This window comes from Erpetoichthys calabaricus, chromosome 9 (assembly GCF_900747795.2).
Source record: "Erpetoichthys calabaricus chromosome 9, fErpCal1.3, whole genome shotgun sequence".
NCBI classification, from domain to species: domain Eukaryota; kingdom Metazoa; phylum Chordata; class Cladistia; order Polypteriformes; family Polypteridae; genus Erpetoichthys; species Erpetoichthys calabaricus.
Genome location: NC_041402.2, coordinates 100,661,127 through 100,681,216, shown reverse-complemented (window position 1 = coordinate 100,681,216; position 20,090 = coordinate 100,661,127). Strand labels below are relative to the sequence as shown.

General features: G+C 37.0%; 2 protein-coding genes across 6 annotated transcripts in view; one reads left to right on the top strand and one right to left on the bottom strand.

The window, feature by feature from the left end:
* cdc42l (cell division cycle 42, like) overlaps positions 1 to 2,302 on the bottom strand; it is a 41,990-nt gene extending 39,688 nt beyond the window's left edge. The window contains exons 1-2 of one of the 3 annotated variants that reach the window (XM_028810039.2): positions 2,198 to 2,302; positions 467 to 802 (exon numbers count right to left, since the gene is read on the bottom strand). The gene's annotated coding sequence lies outside the window, so the exon portion shown is untranslated. Of the gene's footprint in view, positions 1 to 462; positions 803 to 1,446; positions 1,562 to 2,197 lie in introns of those variants that run through there. The other 2 variants (XM_028810037.2, XM_028810038.2) reach the window with 2 other exon arrangements.
* Positions 2,303 to 2,473: 171 nt separating this feature from the next.
* mlf2 (myeloid leukemia factor 2) lies at positions 2,474 to 19,185 on the top strand. 3 transcript variants are annotated; one of them, XM_051931747.1, is made up of 8 exons: positions 2,474 to 2,627; positions 3,932 to 4,064; positions 7,364 to 7,399; positions 7,726 to 7,779; positions 11,304 to 11,429; positions 16,225 to 16,384; positions 16,643 to 16,874; positions 18,167 to 19,185. In XM_051931747.1, the coding sequence occupies exons 2-7, from the start codon at positions 3,960 to 3,962 to the stop codon at positions 16,840 to 16,842; spliced, it is 681 nt and encodes a 226-aa protein (XP_051787707.1). In that variant the 5' UTR covers positions 2,474 to 2,627; positions 3,932 to 3,959; the 3' UTR covers positions 16,843 to 16,874; positions 18,167 to 19,185. The 3 variants fall into 3 exon arrangements, with proteins under 3 accessions (XP_051787707.1, XP_028665869.1, XP_028665868.1); XM_028810036.2 differs by having other exon boundaries at positions 2,549 to 3,097; positions 16,643 to 16,870; XM_028810035.2 differs by having other exon boundaries at positions 2,554 to 3,097.
* The last annotated feature ends 905 nt before the right edge of the window (positions 19,186 to 20,090 follow it).

Genomic DNA, 20,090 nt, shown 5'->3' with positions numbered 1-20,090 from the left:
GTTAGGATATGGAGGGTTGGATAATGGATGGATATGCAATTTTAGAAATCCTGTTAAAAAGATTTTGTTCTGTTTTGTACTTCATATATGCATCAACCCAAGTTATTTCTTGAGCCTCTGTGCTTGAGCTTGACTGACCTTAATTACAGCAATTACTTGCTCCTGGAGACTGCATTCATTTCACTGCTATACCATCCAAACGTGTTGTATAATCTTTCACTTTAAATAAATTAATTTTTCAAACAGTTGTGGCTACGTGCTATTTTCCAAATGCTTAACATTTTGCAGAAACCACCTATACAAACTGAAAAAACAAAACTGCAACTGTTATAATAAAACGACCCTGTTTCATATATAGAAAATAAGTACAAAGGACACCTTTTCCTCCGGATCATAAAGAAAGAATCCAAATTCATACATTGTGTGAAGGCTTTACATTAAGAAGGGAAAAAAGGACCATACCTACAGTTGAAAGGTTGCTTTAAGTCACACCAAAAAATCGTCAGCAGGTGCTGGACTCAACTTAGGCCAAAAAAAAAAAAACAGCAGTTCAGTATTCGGGAATTAAACTTTCACTTTGATATTTAAATTTATACAAATCCCTTGGGCATCTCTCGGACAAAGTATAAGCAAGTAAGCTATACGCTGGTGACGGTGCTTAAAACTTCTGATTTCGGGCGCTGTAACATGGGTTATTCTGCTGCAAAGATGTCCGATTCAGGAAGCGTGGTTCTCTTTGAGTAGCGTGCAGACTCCGCACTAGGTTGTAGTATGTCTTGAAAACAGTACAGTGCAAAACAACCTATAATATAAAACAAAGGGTAATATCTGTTAATATTATGATGCTACTTTCTGACAAATGGTGCGAGTAATATTTAAAAAAAATAAAAAATTAAAGTCCGTATAAGTAGTCGTGATGGGGAAAGCTGTGCTAAAGCGACATCCAACCAATTACTGGCGATTTGGGAGGCATCAAATAATAAAAACAGGGAAAAGGGAGTGAAACATAAAGTTTAATGACACGCCCATAAAGTAAAGCGGCAGGAAATAGGGAAAGCGGGAGGCCATATACCGTGTAGAGGGTAAAAGCTCTTGTGCGTTTGTGGGTGCCTTTGTGGGCGCTGCTCCGCACTTACTGGTCAACAAGTCCTACTTCAATGCTGTCAAAATAGCAAAGAACGACAGGGCGTTCTGTATACTTACGGCGTTCACTATTTACTTGTTCAAATGAAACTTAACATCGCGAAGTGTTCTGCCTCTAACTCTTCCAAGTTTATTTACAGTCTCGGACTACACTCCCATCACCTTTTGATGATCTTAAACGAGGACAATTAACTGAAGGCTGTAATATACCATATCGACACACGCGACGCGACACAAAGTCGCAGTTTACACTAATAAACATTTTTTGGACTTATTCGTCAAAACCTCCATTGCGTTTCTTACCTTCTTCCTGGGTCCAGCAAAGGCGTTGGTTCCATCCGGGTTCCTATTTAACTTAGGAGGCCGAGCTAAGCTATTGACGTCTCCGCCTTACTGCTCGTTTTTCGGTCGCCGGCATACGAAGGCGTGCTCGTACTTCCTATCTTAACTAGCAACCTGTCTATTCACGAGTCCTAGCGGGAAAATAATACCGCACATGAATGTATGATCTCCTATTGAACACACACGTGAGGACAGCACATTCTATACATAACCACAAATTCAGACCTCTGGGCACACTGACGCGAATACAGACGGACGAGATCACAGGCGTACAAAACCTTTTTTTGATGATCTCTAACCAGCAAAAACTACAAAACTACGAGAAAGAACTTCCGGGCAGAAATATGTAAAGTAATGTACGATTATATAGAATTCAGATTTCCTGCGTGCTGCAAACTACCTACCATTTTTACCAATGAACAAACAATTCATCTGAATTCTTTACATACCTATTATAATATGTTCACTACAACAAGTCCGGCAGCCACAGTGCTTACACGTAAAATTTAGCAACTCAGAATAAATTTAAAATTGGAAGGTAGATTAAATAAAAAATAAACACGGTTTGAATGTGTTTATACTGACACGTCGCCAAGGGATACTTAACGCTGTTACTGCATCGACTCTATCAAACACGAAACGATGTAATAAATGGATTCATAATTGTCTAAGCTTTGGCCGGACATCGATGAATGAATGAAATAACACATACCTTTTGAAAATTTTATTTGGAATGGCTCGTTCCTACTGAAATGTTACTGAAATTGAAGATCACCTGTTTCCTCCCTCTGAACGCTGAACTTTTGGCGGAAGTCAAGCATACGTAGGGAGGGGTGGGCTAGGCCTGGCAAAGGAAACGCATTGAAAGCGACGGTCTGAAGCCGAAAGACACGTGGGGATTGCCCTCACTTTAATTTTAATTGCTTTCAATGTAAATATTATTAACGTATTCGTTGCTCTGCCAGGTTATGTTTAACCATATGCATCTGACAGAGTGTGTGTAATATTCGTGCATATAAGCACCACTTTGATTATGGAACGGTTTTATCTTTAATTCGTGTCAACCCTGACGACATCTTTGACGACACTTCCGGGGCTAGGTCGATAGTGATTTTTCATTTCGCTTTTGTCCGTAAGCGAAGGTAAAAATATATTCAAAACAAAAGAATTCGCCATTAGGCGGTTGTCTTTACAGAAAGGAGGCTTAAGTTAATGCCATATTATTATTTTCTCATCGAAGTATTGTGTGAAAGTCTTTAATAACAAGATTTTTATAGTCGGTTTGTAAAAGCCTCCATCTCTGGCTTCCGCTGTTGTTGTTTTGGAAGAAGACATTAGGCTGAAGAAAACTGGAGTGTATCACAGTGGCGACGATACCCGGTATAAAGACTCGGAGTGGATCCCTAGATATATAGCCGTTTGAGTGAAAAATATCGCATATTGTCAACGCAAAAGAAAAAAAAAAGATTGAATTCAGCTGGCCTCGGGCAATACAGTCTGGTCAGCCTGTGTGGCAGTGTACTGTAGTGCCAAGTTAATAGGTTTGTGTTACAGGAATTCAACACAAGATGTTCCGGTATCTGAGCGACATGGATGACAATCCCTTCATGATGTGAGTGTCACTTTCATTCCGTAATGTTATTGGTCACCCTGACTCACATTTCTGTGTCACAAACCTTTGCTTGCATGGTGTTTGAGGCGTTTTGCGGTGTATTTTTGACTACTAAGCTCTCTTTGTTTTGATGATCAACCCTAGCATTTATAAAGACTCTGAGAGCGAATTTAATTAATTTATGTTTTAATTCATTAACTCCGCAATTAATTGTACTGGTGGTTTGGAGTGATCCAGAGCTCACGGTAGGAAAGTAGCTGGCCATTTTGTACATTTCTCCGTATCTCCGTTAGCGAGTAGTACCCCGTCCTTGGTAGAATCATTGTGTTAACATGGTGGTGCTGTGCTTGCACCCGGTAGTGTGCTAGATGGTTTCGGCCATTTAAATACGTACATCTTCAAAATATACCCATGTATGGAGTTGAATTTTTCCTGGCTATGCAAACATCAAAGTAGTTTCACTAATTTGGAACATTTATGATGTTTGCTTGTAGGGTATCATGGCACAACATTTTTATAAGATGCCAATTTGATTTGTAGTCTTTCATTTAGGTAACTGTAATAGGTGTCGAGGACAGTGTCATTACTCATTTGTTGGCCCACGTGGGTTTCTGGTGTGAGATGACAGTGTTGTGACAACAGCCCAAAAACATATTTTGTTTGCAGTTGTTTTTGTTGCCACCTGTGATATTCAACTACTCGCACTTTGTCACCTGCTGCTTAAATTCTTGACAAAAAACAAAGTTCCATGTCTTTTTAAATCCTACACTGAATTGTATCCAGCATGCTGTTTTTTGGCTAACTTAATTATCCTGCTCCATTTGTTCCCTACAGGGATCCCTTTACAGCACACCAGCAGCAGATGCGAAGCATGTTCAGTTCATTTGGCTTAGATCCTTTCTTGGGCATCACAGACGGTAGAGCTGTCAGTAGTCCCCTACAACCAGCTCGAAGACCTCAAGTTCAGGTGAGGAAGAACCTACAAAAGGTTCCTGCTGAGTGGTCTAAATAGTCACACACCATGCCAATGAATATGTAACATATGAATATGTTATAGAATATTCTGTAACAGTGTTGTTGATGTACTGTAGTATCTTGACTGTTTAATGTAAGTTGCATAATTCGACACTGGTGAGTTGAACAACAGTCTTAAAAGTTCTGATATGTGGAACTCTCTTGGAACTTTTGTATTGTTTGGCATTTGGCATTTTCCAAGCGAAGTTTTAAATACACATAAAAAAAATTTTTTAGCTAGTTGCAAGTGTTATTTATCAACTGTGTAATAATAGTTATAGTTTTATAGTTTTTATTCATTGATAAATTGATTAGTTAATAAATAGACCTAAGGATGTTTATATACATTCTTTGTTTTGGGTAGCTTTCTCTAGCTTTAAATTTTTTTTATAACAGCATTATAAAATTCAATATATTTTTGTATAGCACTTTTCACAGAGTGGTTGCTAAATGCCTGAGGTTTTTTTTTCTTTCACCTTATACAATTTCTTGTATTAGGAATTTATTTTGCACATACCCCTTGGGGTAACAGCACAGGGTCAGCCATTGTACAGCACCCCTGGAGCAATTGCTGGTTAAGGGTCTTGCTCAAGGGCCCAACAGAGTAGGAATCCTTTTGGCACTAACAGGATTCAAACCGGCAACTTGCCAGATACCAGCGCAGATCCATAGCCTCAGAGCCACCTCTCCGCTATTCTGATACATTTCATATTCCTGGACAAAAGATCAAAAATGACCAGTTAATCTGTTATAATAAAAGTGCCAAAGCCTATTTAGATTTTTTTAAGAGAACCAAAAAACAAAAGTAAGAAACATGGTATTATAGCAGATCAGCTTTATTTCTTCGCTTTTTGAATTTGTATGTTAGCATTTACTTTTTGGTGTATTCTGTTGTTTTTTAAATGTGTTCTATAAATAAAATTAAATAATATATATTAAATAATATTAAATATAAATAAAACACATTTACTCCATAAAATAACTGGATTAAATACCACTTTAATATCCATCTACAGATATGATAATAGTTGAGTTACATTGTAGTACATTTTACAAACTTGCAAAGCCTTCCTTATTTACAATTTATAATTTTTCTGACCTCTTTAAACCAAAGAAGCCGTTCCAAATCCTGACAGCATTGAACACAATGTGTAAACCAATCTGGAACAAGGTACAAGCTCATTTTATAGCATGTTCATGCAAACAGGCAATTTAGGACCATCTGTTAAATAACATGGTTACTTCTGAGTATTGGATCAAAACTTGTGGAGACACTTTGGGCTAACAGGCAAACTCCCCACAAATGGTGACCATGTTGCGATCTGGCACATTTTCCCAAAGCTGCAAGAGTGCATTCCTATGCACTGCATCATTATGCCTTCCCTCCACCATTTTTTAAACCATCATCTAATTATATCCCTAAAACAATATGTATGCATACATTGCCAAACAATAAAGTTTCTTCAAATTTGATGCAGTGCAAACATAAACTATGGGCAGAATGGTGGCACTGAGGCTAGGGATCTGTGCCAGCAATCCTAAGATTGCCAGTTTGAATCCTGTAAATGCCAGAAGTGACTATTATTTGGGATTAATAAAGTATCATCTATCTATCTATCTGTCTGTCTGTCTGTCTGTCTGTCTGTCTGTCTGTCTGTCTGTCTGTCTGTCTGTCTTGGGCCCTTGAGCGAGTCCATTAACCTGCAGTTGCTCCATCTTGGGTATGGCAGTAATCCACTTCCTCCAATTTACAGGGAAAATATGGGGGTTGGTGGCAGGATTGGAACTCCAGCCACTGTAAAAAAAAAAAAAATATATATATATATCACGCTGTTCTACTGAATTTCAACAAGTGTGGTGCTGAGGTGTCACTCGTTGCTTGGCTGCATTCAGGTCCTAATCTGGGATCCCGAGGTCATTCATCGTGTGGTGGGGGCAGAAACACGCTGTATCAGCACATGCTCCCATCATTTCTTTAAATATCTCTGATGCAATTCGCAATTTCAGTTTGGCTTTTGACTTTTTTCTCAACTGTACATTTCTCAGAACATATTATATTATTCCTATATAATGTGTATACATTTGTGTATGCGTTTACATTGCTTTTAGCTTGTTTTTTGTACGTGTCTGCTGCGTGAAATTCCTGGAGTCTACATCCGGTATATTTAAAGTGGCATAAAGATGAAACTGTGTGCATTTGTTTGCATGTAGAGACATTAATCTTGGACAGGCTGTGTGTGGATCATGCAATGGTGTGAACTCCTCTTTTCTTATTCAGTAACATCTCCAGTATATTTATTTATTTATTTAGCAGACTCCTTAATGATAGGTGTACAAGACATTAGTAACCATACAATACATTTGGCTTGCAAGAAAGTACAAATTAACTGTCTGAGAACAGCATTTTAAAGTAAAGCACAATAAGCTTAGTGATAGTTTATCCTAAGACTAGAAGTGAGCTGCTAATCTAACAAACCACTGCTACTTAATAGGTGATGAAGTCAGTACTGCTATTGATATTGAGGAGAGAGGCAGAAATCCACATTATTTCTAATAAGACTTTAAAGTCTAAAATTAATCATTTTCAGATTTCAGGGGAAACTCAACTATCCAGGGAACACTCATGTTCATGACTCTAGATGTTTATAACATGATGCTGTGCCACTTTTTATGATTAATATTGATTTACAAGACACAAGTATAACCTTATTTCTTTTATTTGTCTTCTATTATTTTTACTTTTAAGTGAAGTGATGATCATTATATTTGGGCACATGGTGGTGCTGTAGTTTCCATCCCTGATTCACAGATCTATCATTTTATAATTTGTTGTTGTCTGTGTGGAGTTTAAGTGGGTTCCCCATGTTTACATGAGTTTTCCTCTCACATGTTCAAAAATGATTGTTTGGTGAATTATCAAATCCAAATTGCCCAGGAACTTTATTCCTGGAATGCTCTTGTGGCTACTAATTTTAGTTTCAGACAAGTTGTTAATGAGAGGCTAATTCTGCCATCCAGGTGCTTTATTAAATGGGCTCTTAGAGTACAAATCTCTGGGTCAAAAAAATCTATCTCTTGAATGTACTTTATAATAGAGCTTTTATTTCTGTTAGTCCTATACAGTAGAGGGAGATTTCAGTTTACATAGGTTCAAAGTTTATTAGGGTGTGAAATTTTAATATTAGCATTGAATATAATAAAATCTAAATTGTTCAAAGCTAATTTTTGCTGTACATTTTTGTCTTTCTGCAGCATGGAGCTTTGTCACCTTACGGCATGATGGGCATGGTAAGTCTGCTTTGTTAAAGTACTACTTAATGAAAAGACTTGTTGACTAAAACATATCTGCAGCTGACTGTTAGAAAGAAAGCATATGCAAAACAGAACATGAAATTACATGCTAGTAGGTGGGCTTTTGTTGTTGGATTTTTCAGGCCTGTGGCATCATAAAGAAAGGTTTCAGTTTATGTACTATCAACTTATGTGTTCCCATTCAAAGCTGCAGTATCTGCTAGATTTCCAAGAGCATCATTTTAGAGTCGCATTTTACATTCATCTCATTTTTTGCAGTAAATACATTCTGCTCCACTCCCCACCCCTTTCTCTCTTCACAGGGTGGAGGATTCATGGATATGTTTGGAATGATGGGAAGTATGATGGATAATATGGTAAGTAAGCTGTTTCAGAAACTTGTATGTGGATACCCACAAAATTGCATGTGATAAGGAAAGGTTGTTTTGTACTATAAACTGATTGATTTGTCTTCAACACCCACAATGATTAAAGTGTGAAGAGATGACTTTTATCTGTGTTATAGAAAGTTTCATTTCTGCATTTTCATAGTCTAAAGGAGAGCTACTGTGAGCTTGTGTCTAAGGAACCTTGTGGGTTCCTATGCGTTCAGTTGTGAAAGTGGGTTTTTCTTTTTTTTCTTGTGCCCAGATCCCCTTCTGATGATGAGATAAGGCAGCCATTAAACAAACAAGGATGGGTTTTATGCATGGGCATACATGCTACACAGATGTCCCGGTTTGGGACTTTTTGAAAATCTGGTCACTCTGTAATTAATATATAACATTAACATGATATCTGTAATGGTCAGTGGCTATAATTGTTTGTCTGCTACCTCTGTTATTCCTTAACATTTGTCATAACTGAACTGCTTTGCAAGTACTATTTCATGAACATTACTACAGCCAGACATGCTCCAGCACAGAAAGAATATAAAAAAAAAAAAAAGTTTAATTTATTTTGTTTTTGTTAATTGGCACTCATAAATTGTCACCTTGTGTGAATGTGGTATTTTTGTGAGTGGGAGTGTTCACTGTGATGGGCTAGAGTCCTGCCTAGGCCTTTTCCCAGCCTTTTCCCCAGCCCCTTTGGGGTAGCCCCACAACCCTGAAATGGATTGAGAAAGTTCTAGAACCGACCTACTGAACTTGTCCATTCAGGGCTACAGTGCCTACACAGTCCTTGAACGCACCTGAATGTGATGCCATAAGTAAATTTTCTAACTTTCTTTTTTGTACTAATTTATATATTAGGTATTTACAAGTCATGCTTTGTAAATTGGGTAACTGTCCTGTAGATGATTGCAAAGAGAGGCAGAAAGATGAGAAAGAGTAGTAGGCAGTACTGCTACTACACAAATCCAGCATTTATGGGTTTAATCTTTTAATAAGATACCAACAGTGTCATTCGGTTCGTCAATGAAAGACTAAAGATGTGTTGAATTAAAATAGATTTGTTTTCGTCATTTTTTTATTTGATCTCGAAGAAATGAAGAGGGCTGCAAAGAAAATCTTTTCACAAAAACTCCAAAGCTATACTGGAGGAACACAGTAAAGACTAATTTAATGAAACAAGTAGGTCACTGACAAAGACCAAAAACAGACGTGAGATAAATTAAAATTTACTAATTACAGTGATCCCTTGCTATATCGCGCTTCGCCTTTCGCGGCTTCACTCCATCGCGGATTTTATATGTAAGCATATTTAAATATATATCGCGGATTTTTTGCTGGTTCGCGGATTTCTGCGGACAATGGGTCTTTTAATTTCTGGTACGTGCTTCCTCAGTTGGTTTGCCCAGTTGATTTCATACAAGGGACGCTATTGGCAGATGGCTGAGAAGCTAGATTGCTTACTTTTCTCTGTCTCTCTTGTGCTGATTTTCTCTGATCCTGACGTATGGGGATTGAGCAGGGAGGCTGTTCGCACACCTAGACGATATGGGCGCTCGTCTAAAAATGCTGAAAGATTATCTTCACGTTGCTATCTTTTGTGCAGCTGCTTCCTGAAACAACATGCTGCACGGTGCTTCGCATACTTAAAAGCTCGAAGGGCACGTATTGAGTTTTGACTGAAAAACAAACTCTCTCTCTCTCTCTCTCTCTCTCTCTCTCTCTCTCTCTCTCTCTCTCTCCCTCCCCCTCTCCCCCTGCTCCTGACGGAGGGGGTGTGAGCTGCCGCCTTCAACAGCTTTGTGCCGCGGTGCTTCGCATACTTAAAAGCCAAACAGCCCTATTGATTTGTTTGCTAGAGATTGTTTTCTCTATCTATGTGACATTCTGTGCTCCTGACACGCACTCCTTTGAAGAGGAAGATATGTTTGCATTCTTTTAATTGTGAGACAGAACTGTCATCTCTGTCTTGTCATGGAGCACAGTTTAAACTTTTGAAAAAGAGACAAATGTTTGTTTGCAGTGTTTGAATAACGTTCCTGTCTCTCTACAACCTCCTGTTTCTGCGCAAATCTGTGACCCAAGCATAACAATATAAAAATAACCATATAAACATATGGTTTCTACTTCGCGGATTTTCTTATTTCGCGGGTGGCTCTGGAATGCAACCCCCGCGATGGAGGAGGGATTACTGTAAATGGATCATAGAACCACATGACTTAATCATGTAAATAATGTCTTTCCATTTGTTGATGGTTTGAGCTTATACACCATTGATCCATATGGCTGACAGTTCTAAAAGTGCAAAGCTATAAAAAGAGAACCTCCAGACAGATAAAGTAACCAGGTCAGGGTCTTCCATCAGGAATCTATAAGAACTTTGACTGCTATAGTAACCATTGATATAATGCACTGTTGATTTAAAAAAAAAAAAAAAAAAGTGTGTGGAGAAATCTAAGAGGAATAGAATGATGGAACAAGAAATAGAGAGCCAGTGGGACATTTCCGGAATAAGTGGAGAAATGTGCTTGGTGCATTAAGGGAGCACTGGTGGCAGGTTGGGTCAGGAGCTAAACTCATCAGGAAACACTTTTTTTAGGATAGTGAGAAATCCTATGAATAATTTTATATTGGATGTGTTGATCATTAGTTTTGATGTTTTGGAAAAAGTGTTCCAACACCATGGAGTTGACTGGGATAGGTCAATGATGATCTCTGAGTGACTGGACTAGATGTAATAATGGAATTATGAAGACGGCGATGCAAAAAGGAAATGTTTGGAGAAGAGAAGAAAAAAATAATCATATAATGGATGGTTGGGAACAGGGGCAGAAAACTTCCACATGTCCTGAAAATAGTTCTAATCTGTAAACTGAGGATGAAGGGTTGGACAGTGATACTGTAGTATTGTGCCTTACTGTAAGGTTGTTTGAGTGCAGATATCAAAACTTTGGAGTCTTATCTATCCTTGCCCAATTTAACACAGTTCTTCCACATTTAATTTATTTTTTTTTTTTTTTTTGTGTCCAAGCCTAGGCATAATGCAATGGCAATTTCACCTGGTATGTTGTCTTTTTTGCTTGCCTTTGGAAATATTATACCTAATTGTGACAGGAGACAGAAACATCTAGATCTATATTTTCAGGATGTTTTTAAATAATCCACATTCTGCTTCTGTTATTTATACCTGTTAAGAATATCTTCTACCTATTTTTGATTGTTTCATATACAGTATTTTTGCACATATCCACATGTGAACATTTGATTTATTAAGAGTGTAAAACAACCCCATAGCAGCAAAGTTATTTTAAATCTAAGAGATTCACAAATGTTTTACTGAGGAGAAAATCTTTCTTTTACTGTTTATTCTTAAATTATTCTGAAAAATGTATGAACAGTAAATGATTCCAAATGGTTGTTTATGATACCACCTTGGCTTTCAGTTTATATCTGTTTTAAATGCAGCATTAATAACATCCTTTACCTCTGTTTGTCACCTTTTTCTTTAGGAGCGCATGGCAAGTTCAGCCAACTGCCAGACTTTCTCCTCCACAATTTTTGCTTATTCAAACACTGGTTCAGGAGCACCCAAAGTATATCAGCAGACCTCTGAGATGCGAACAGCACCTGGTGGGGTGAGTTTTCATTCTTTCTGGATGAATTAATCTAGGCTCATCCTTCCTTTAGGTAGCTGACTTTTGGTTCAATTTTAATTCAACGTGCTGCCCTTATTATTGAGACAGAATATAAAGTAGTTTTGATTTCATGTGAATCGATAATTTTAAATCTGAAGCCTTTAAGAAATTGACTAGTTTTGTCTTGGCTCCCTTTTTCCGTATGGGAGGTATTACTAGAATGATAGTTATACAGCTGGTTGAACTCTGCAGATTAAGCCATGTATTTTTTCTGATGTCTTTTACTTTAAGAAAAAAGTGATAATAAATATGTCTGTATTTTGAAAGAAAGTCTACATCAAGTAATGGATTGGTCATCAATGGTGTATTAACATCCAATATTAAAAATAGGTACAGATTTTTGTGACCAGGCTTCTTAATTAAATCACTAAGGAAACATGTAGGATGAAAAGCAATTAGCATGATTTGAATGGTTTCATGGAAATCGGGTCAAGACAAAAATTCTACTTTTAAACTGCAAATAGTGTATCAGAGGTTCAAATGCAACAGGTTCATAGGTTTGGTGAGTCAAACAGTTGTATTCAATAAAACCTAACTCTTTTAGCTTGATTATTCTTTCTCTTTTTAGTATGCAGTAAGGATTTAGTTGATGCCTTTTGGTTGTCATTTCTAGGTTAGGTTTTAATTACACTGAAGTAATGCCTAGCAAATATGCTCCAAACATATATACAGACCTAAATTTAATTTTTATTTAATAAAGCTTTTAGACATTTTACATTTTTATGCAGCCTATCCGCAAAACAATGGAATGAGCACAGGAGTGATACTTCTATTGTTTCAACAATTATGATTACATAATGTGCCAGTTTAAGTTAGCATCTCATATAAAAAGTTCTTTGTCCACGAATCCTAATGCACTTTCTATGAACATATATAGATCAAGTAACTTTACTTTTTAGTTTTGAGAAATACAAAGGTGTGAATAGCATCTTACACAACCTAATAAACCCTTTGGTCATGGCCCACCATATCAGAGATGTATGTATTTGCTAGGAGAGAAAAAAGTTGCTAAGCTGTCTTAAAAGTCAAAGAAAAAAAAAAATTACAGTTTAAAGCAGGGGTGCCCACACTTTTTCAGCTTGCGAGCTACTTTTAAAATGACCAGGTCGAAATGATCTACCTACATTAAAAATGAGATATATATATATATATAATATGAGTATACGTTATACATAAAATATATGTTGTTGTACCTTGCATAACTGAATAACCCTTATGGCACAATAACAATTTAATACATTTATGGTCACTACAGTATTTGGATTTAATAATCTTCATGTGGGAAAAGGCTGACTCGCATAAATAAGTAGAGCCGAATAATGCAGTCAAGGAGGTAGCACATTTCCTCATGTTTGGGTACTTTTCCTCTGTGAGTAAGTTCCAAAACTGTCCATGAGCCCTATACTTCAGCTGAATGTCATCCTGTAGTGTCAAAATCTCATCCTCCACTGTAGAGGAGTTTTAGGTGAAACAGTGTTGCAATTTTTGATGCGGGTGAATCACCCTCAACATCTTGACCCTTAAGTATTTGCGACCCAAGTTTTCATAAGTTTTAATCGAGCCCCCCTAATGTTTTTTTGAAACCCTAATAAAAATTTTTCCTATATTTTTTGCTGCTGATACACTGCTACAAGTTTAAAATTTTCCTACGAATAGCGAAATTACGCCACATATGGCAACATTCACGCCCTCTTTTTGCTTTGGTGTGTCTGCCTTTGCTTTTGAATTCAGCCGAGTGAAAAATGATGGCTGTCCGATTAACTGCGATTTTAGTTCCCTCTCCTTTCTCTCTCTCAAATTGCTTTTTGGAAGGAAGTCAGTTTCGTAGTTTTTATGAATAGTTCGAAAGTGCCTTTCCACATTTTCCTTCTTTGGAATCTCAGTGATAGATTGACAGATCAGACAAATGCACTTCGATTGTGACATTGTGAGAAAAAAAAAAAAATCATCTTCCAATTCCACATCCAGCCCAAACCCGAAAATTTTTTTTTAAAAATCCCTTTAGTCGATATAAATTGGAAGGCTAACTAGATCACTTAGATAACAGGAGTTTTGCAGTAGCTCGCGCGTTTGATTGTGCGTGCAGCATGACCCTGTGTGTTAGAAGAAAAGAGATCTCAGACTGGCTGCCCTGTATGTAAATCAAGTGGCAAATGCCATAGGGAGGATATATGATAGAGTAGCATTTAAAAAAAAAAAATAAAAAAAAAAATTTTTTTTTGAATGCAACGTGATCTACCTGCACTACCTTTCCGATCTACCGTTTGATCGCGATCGACGTATTGGGCACCCCTGGTTTAAAGGCTCAACACTTAAATGACAGTGAGTCATTTGAAAGCAAAACTAGACATTTATAATAAATGCTTATCTTCCACTTTATCTACAACTGTTATTTTTTTACTCAGATGTTTCTACTTGGACTGTTCATTTAATAAATAATAGTCACATTCATAAAAACAAGATTTAATGACCCAAAAAAATAAAACTGACAATTTGTTCATTCATCCAATCCATCTGTACAATACTTGATCCACTTAATTTAGTTCAGGCTTGTGTGGGACAGAATCTACATAAGATTTGTTATGTTTTTATTAAAAGCCCCAGGTGACAGATGCATCAAACTACTGTAAGTGGATCAGAGAAATGGATATTCACAGGCAGTGAAATTTAAGTCAATTAATCTCATTGGTTTGATTTAGAAGGTTTAATGAGGTATTGTGACTATGTGCTTGAGCAAATTTATAATGATGTCAGTGATTAATTGGTAGTATTTTAATCTGTACTGTAAATGCACCTATAGTGTTTACTAATGTAAGCTTTAGTCTAAGTAACAAGTGCATTTACCAAAAAAAAAATCAGATCTGTTACTGATTAAATGTTGTTGTAAATGTTTGTTCTTGTGGGTTAGACCAGAGCAGTCTTGCACTGGTATTGAATCAGTCTCCACACTGTGTCCTAGAAAAACAGTTCATCTTATCCACAGGTAATAAAGCTGGTAAATCAGAATTTGCTTCCTCATATAAAATGTATTCATGGCCAGTTTAGAAGTTCTTAAAAGTGTTTTGTGACAGAAAATGGGAGCTGGAAATCCTGTAGTTATCACCTTATAAAAGATACTTCCTGCCTTGAAATGGAAGAGCAATGCTAGGGTGTGGCAGGTTTTGACAGTATGTAGAACCTTTTAAAGCCCCAACAGTCCTCCAGTATTGTTACTTATTAGAGGGTACATAGTTTACATTCTCCTGGTGTTCCATCTACCAACAAAGTATTGGGAAGTTTAATCCTGTCTCGAAAGATCTTGTAAGCACTCCAGAATATTGCACTTTTGCATGCTTTCCAAAATTGATGGATTCCCAATATTTCATTGTATGGGTTGAAAATGAAAACCATATTGACAGTATTTCTCAAATATATCTTTTATTTTTCAGGCATTTGTTTACTCTGTTTTTAGTTACTATTTCATGTGCGTCCAATACAAACACATGAAATTAAAAGTCTGAGTTGAAACTGGAACCAAAAAAAGTTCTTTTGTCTCAATGGAATGACTGCTTATGTTTTCAGTCAACACAGTGGGGCAGGCTTGTGTTAAGAGTGGGGCATCTCAAGGACAAGTAAGCCAGCGATTCTCTAGAGAATCGTAAATCCAAGAATGTCAATCAGTTTCTGTTCCATCCGATATCTGGATGGATGACATATCATGGAGGGTGGGTGCATCTGGGGACATGTCATTTAATTAAATAAGCATATCTGTACTAAAGCGGTTTCGCTTTGTGGAGATGTGATTCCGTTGCCTTTGCTGACACCGACGGCCGGCAGAGTGGAGCACAACAAGTTTAGTGTACAGGTTGTGGTGTTCGTGTGCCAGCCACGGAGTCTGGGAAGCCTACTGACTCTGGGAAGCCGCTGCGTTTGACTCTGCGGCGTGCGCCACGGTGCAGAACGTATGCGCCTCGGTGGGAAGCCACTGTGTGATGAAATATCATGGAGGGTGGGTGCGTCCTGGGACAGTTCATTTCAATGCGCTTCTGTTATTGGCTTTCTTCATGCAGTCTCGCGTTTGTTTTTTTTATGGCTGTGTTGTCGTATATTCAGTGGTGTGGACGGTCGCATCCGGGCGGCTGTACAACCTGGCATGCATGCTTCATCTCAGGTTTAGTTCACAGGTCATAGGCATGGTAAAGTTCCCATTTAATTCATTAACCCTATTTGAACTGGGGCGCTGAGTCGCTGTGCACATGCGCCTCGGTGCGTCCGCCGTGCATAAATTAACTGTGGTTTAGTAATATAGATAAGCGCAAAATGCTTAATGCTTTGTATGCATTTGTATATACAATATGTTAGCCAAGTACAGTTTTGACTTTTTAGCTTTCAATTGCTGCATATTCTGAATTAATATTTTGAGCATTTTGTCCACTGTGGAACCAGTTTGATATTTTGAGTAGTGTAGACAAGTTCACAATCTTTGGTTTGCAGAGCTAAATGAAGGTCAGCCTATAATGGAACATGCACTTTTTTGATTTACTAGTATTAGACTCTAATTCAACAGGGTGTTAAAACTTCTATTCCCTTTGTGTCGTGTGTGAGATGACAACATAAAACAGCAGTCTGGCGGATTATTTTTTTTAATATAACTAGGAGCCTGTGGCCTAGTTTGATTTGGATGAGCTAAAAATATTGTTTTCACAGGTATTTGTGATTTATAAAGTTTGAGACTTATCTTAATCTTTATTAATAGATCAGGGAAACTCTTCAGACTGTGAGAGATTCTGAGAGTGGGCTAGAAAGAATGTCCATTGGTCACCATATTGGTGAGCGGGGCCATGTGATGGAAAGATCAAGGAACAGAAGAACTGGTGACAGAGAAGAGAGGCAAGACTACATTAACCTTGAAGAAGGTAAATGAGACATTTTACTCTGTAGCTTTTACTTTTGAATTTTAACTCTGCTTAATGTTGCATGCAGTGAAGAAAAGGGTTATTTTTGTCTGTATAAGCACTCTAGAATCTTCTTTGCCAAGAGCTCTGCTTCAAATGTTATAATTCAAACAGTGTATGAAATGTGTTGCACTTTTTATATAATATGTAGATTAACTTTTTTGTGAATGTGCGAGAGAACCACTGAAAGTAGTCTTCTTACCAATTCCGTGGTTGTAGGTGAGGCAGCAGCATTTGATGAAGAATGGTTTCGTGAAACTTCTCGTTATGGACCGTCATCCTCCCGTTCATTGGATTATCGTCGGGACCGAAATGCAGCAGCAGGAGGTGGAAGCCGATTGGCCATAGCAGCACCCCATAGTCATGAGGATGATGATGGTATCCGACATCAGCATTCTTCACGGCGGTATGACTGGTGAGGGCATCGTAGCTAATGGCAACAGATGTGTGAGTAAGTATAAGATGAGTGTTACTATTTTGTGCAATATTATAAGACTATTCTTGTGTTGTGGATTGTTCAAACAGTACCTTTTCAGATTTATGTGAGATCTTTACAGTGTAATAAAGGCTTTTTCAAGATTATTTGTATATGGATTTTTTGTATTGATGATTTTGTTACTCCGGATTACTTAATCTTTAGAGAAGGATTTCTCTGAAACTGACTTTAATATCTATTCAACAAGCTGAAAAACAGTGAATGCAATAACAATTCCACAGTTTTACCCATATTAAAGAAAAAGGTCCGTCTAAACCGGACTACAGCTGAAAAATAGTTTTTAAAAATTACTGTATTAATATACTCTTTATTCCTGGACTTTAATTTTACATAATGGTCATTGTGGTGGTATTTGTGTTAAAGTTACTAAATAAATTCAGTCCTTAAAAACACCATGAACGTAGCAAAGGGTTCTACCCTTATGGTTATTTGGGGACAAAAAAACCCTGCCATTTTGTTTGAACTAAAATTTTGAGATGTGGTATCTTGTTAAACATATCAACTTTTTTATCTTCTTATATTGCACTTTAATGTACAACCAGTAGTAAACTATAACTTTTTTTTTAAATTTTGACAAACGTTTTGCTTTATTTAAGTATATCTGTTATTGGTTCAAGACTATATTTTTAAGGATGTAGAAAGGAAAGATATTTTTAAAAATGCTTTCAGACATTCTCCTTTCTTTATAGCTAACCTCTAGAGTATTTGCTTAGCAATTGTTAACAATGGTGAAGTGATTATCACTAGTGTTTCTAGAAGACTGGGTTTAATTCCCAGCTCAGTCAGTGTCTGACTGACATTTGCACGCTTTCACTGTGTCTGTCTGGGTGTCATCTCAAAGACATTTTAAGATATGTTAAATTACAGTTATACATATGCTACTAGTAGTAGTCTTAGATTCCCTTCAACCATGATGTGGATTAAGAGGCTTCCGTAAATGGAATAGAAATAAAATTAGTATAGTGCAGCTTGAAAAATGTGTGAACTAATTTTATTCCAAAAAAAAAAAAAATTCATTCTAAGCATTAGAAAATTGTGTTCACTTGCCTTCAAGCAATATTTTACAGTTAAAGTTTCAAGTTCATGCTGGAATGTTCATTCAGCTGCATATAGAGATCAGCTAACATGGATGCTAATATTTGAAGGCTTATGCGATCTCTTGTTCTTCTCCTGCCCTTAAGCCATTTGTGTACTTGCTACAAATTTCTTAGATGAAAATGATTTTTATTTACTTTTTCCCTCCACAGGATAGGTGAATAAAGTGACTGTCTTGCGTTTGCCAACAGGATGCTTCAACAAAAGGATTTAGAGTGGCACCCCAACTGCTGAAACACAGCACTGATTTGTCAACAGACTCCATTGGCCACCTACATTTTCTTCTAATTGTTATTGGGGTGGGAATTAATGTGTTCATTTGAAAGACACAAAATTACTTTCAAGGAAAAAGTCAAGATGTTTCAAGGTGAGGGGATATTAAAATGATTTTCTCAATGGCCTCTGGGTAGAAATATTTATCAAAGTCTGTGACACTAGAGTTAAAACATGTAAAAAAAATTTTAAATCTTGCATTTTCTTTAAGCCAGAGGTCATCTGAAGTTAAGTGTGTATTTTTTTTTTCCTGACACGTTACTGAAGTGGATTATGAAAGTGAAATGTTGTCATCACGAATAATAAAACTAAATACATTATACTTTTTATCTTTTTTTTTTTTCCCCATGTTGTATTGTGAAACACCATCTTGTCTTTTGCCTTGTATCAGAATCTGATGTCATTGGTCAAGGGTGGGTGGATGTACCCACCTGTGCAATTGGTTGCTCAGAGCAGCTGCAACAGTATTTCTGAAGCAAGGACTTTAATGTTAACAAAAGTGAAAAGAAGAGTTAATCCTGCCACCTTTTAGTGCTTTGTACCATAGTCATTCTATTAATATTTTAATGTGAGGAAAAAATGTCTTTTGAAGTGGATTGAGGTGAAGAGGAGATTAAGGTTTAAGAAGGGGAAAAAACAAAAACCTCTGGATTTCTGTACTGGATGTGGTGCTGCATTTTGGGTGACAGAGTATTCTCCAATGTGATACATTAGCCATTTGCTTTTAGGTTACATTTTACAGACAGCCTAGAATTGCAAGGTGAAAGACTGTTTTTTGTTAACCATTAAACATTGATTAATCTGTGTTAAATCAGAAGTTGAATAAATTCCCAGAGATAAGGGGTGCAATTTTGCATCTTACAGCCCACTGCACTAAATAAAGGTTTAAAATGTTCAATATGCTTGTCTTTTTATTGTGTCTTGATTTTCTAATTTGATTACTTAGGGGCCTGGAAAGAACAAGATTGCTCCCCTCATAATTGAGGCTGTTATATTTCATATGATCAGTATTGTTCCTTTTATATTTTTAACAATACCCAGCTTCCATAATAAATTTTGTTAGCTAATTACACAGTGTCCAGTGTGTATTAAAAAGTCCAATTTGATGTCAACTATTTTTCTTGTGCTGTAGTATTTATGGAAGAGTTTTAATGATGTTCTGATCATTTCTGATAACATTATCAGCCTCCCTAAAGGTATCTTTCGATCTTGCTTGTGTAAATGAAGTGTAATATAGTTTTCAAATAATAGCCAACACAAAGGAGAGCACACAAAAACACAGGAAGAAGTACAATTTTTAGAACGTTTTGTGAAGACTGGTAGTCCTCCAAAAAAAAATCAAAACACCAACTCTGCAGTGCATACACAACTCGGGTCAATCTGAAATTCGGAGATGAAAGCTGTTTAGTCAGATGTTCCATTTTACCAAGATATATTGTGAAGGGATGATCCAGTACTAGTGGATCTGTTTTTATCCTCTGCTTGGAAATCATCTCCCTTATCTAGGCACAAAAATTGCAGACATTACTTAAAGGCGCTCAGGTGATCAGTTTCAGTTTGGCAATTTGACACTTGAGGTCCTTTTTTCCATTAATTGTAAGATGACACTGCATTCCAAAATTAAGCTGAACCTTTAACAGCTTTATAATTCCTTGAAAGCCAATAAAGAGATTTAAGGACTGGGTGATATGGTTCAGCAGAGTCGGGCAGTGGTTAGTGCTGCTGCCTTAACCCTCCAGGTGCCTTTGAATTCCAGGTCAGATGCCATCCGTGTGGAGTTTTCATGTTATCTGCACTGGCTGG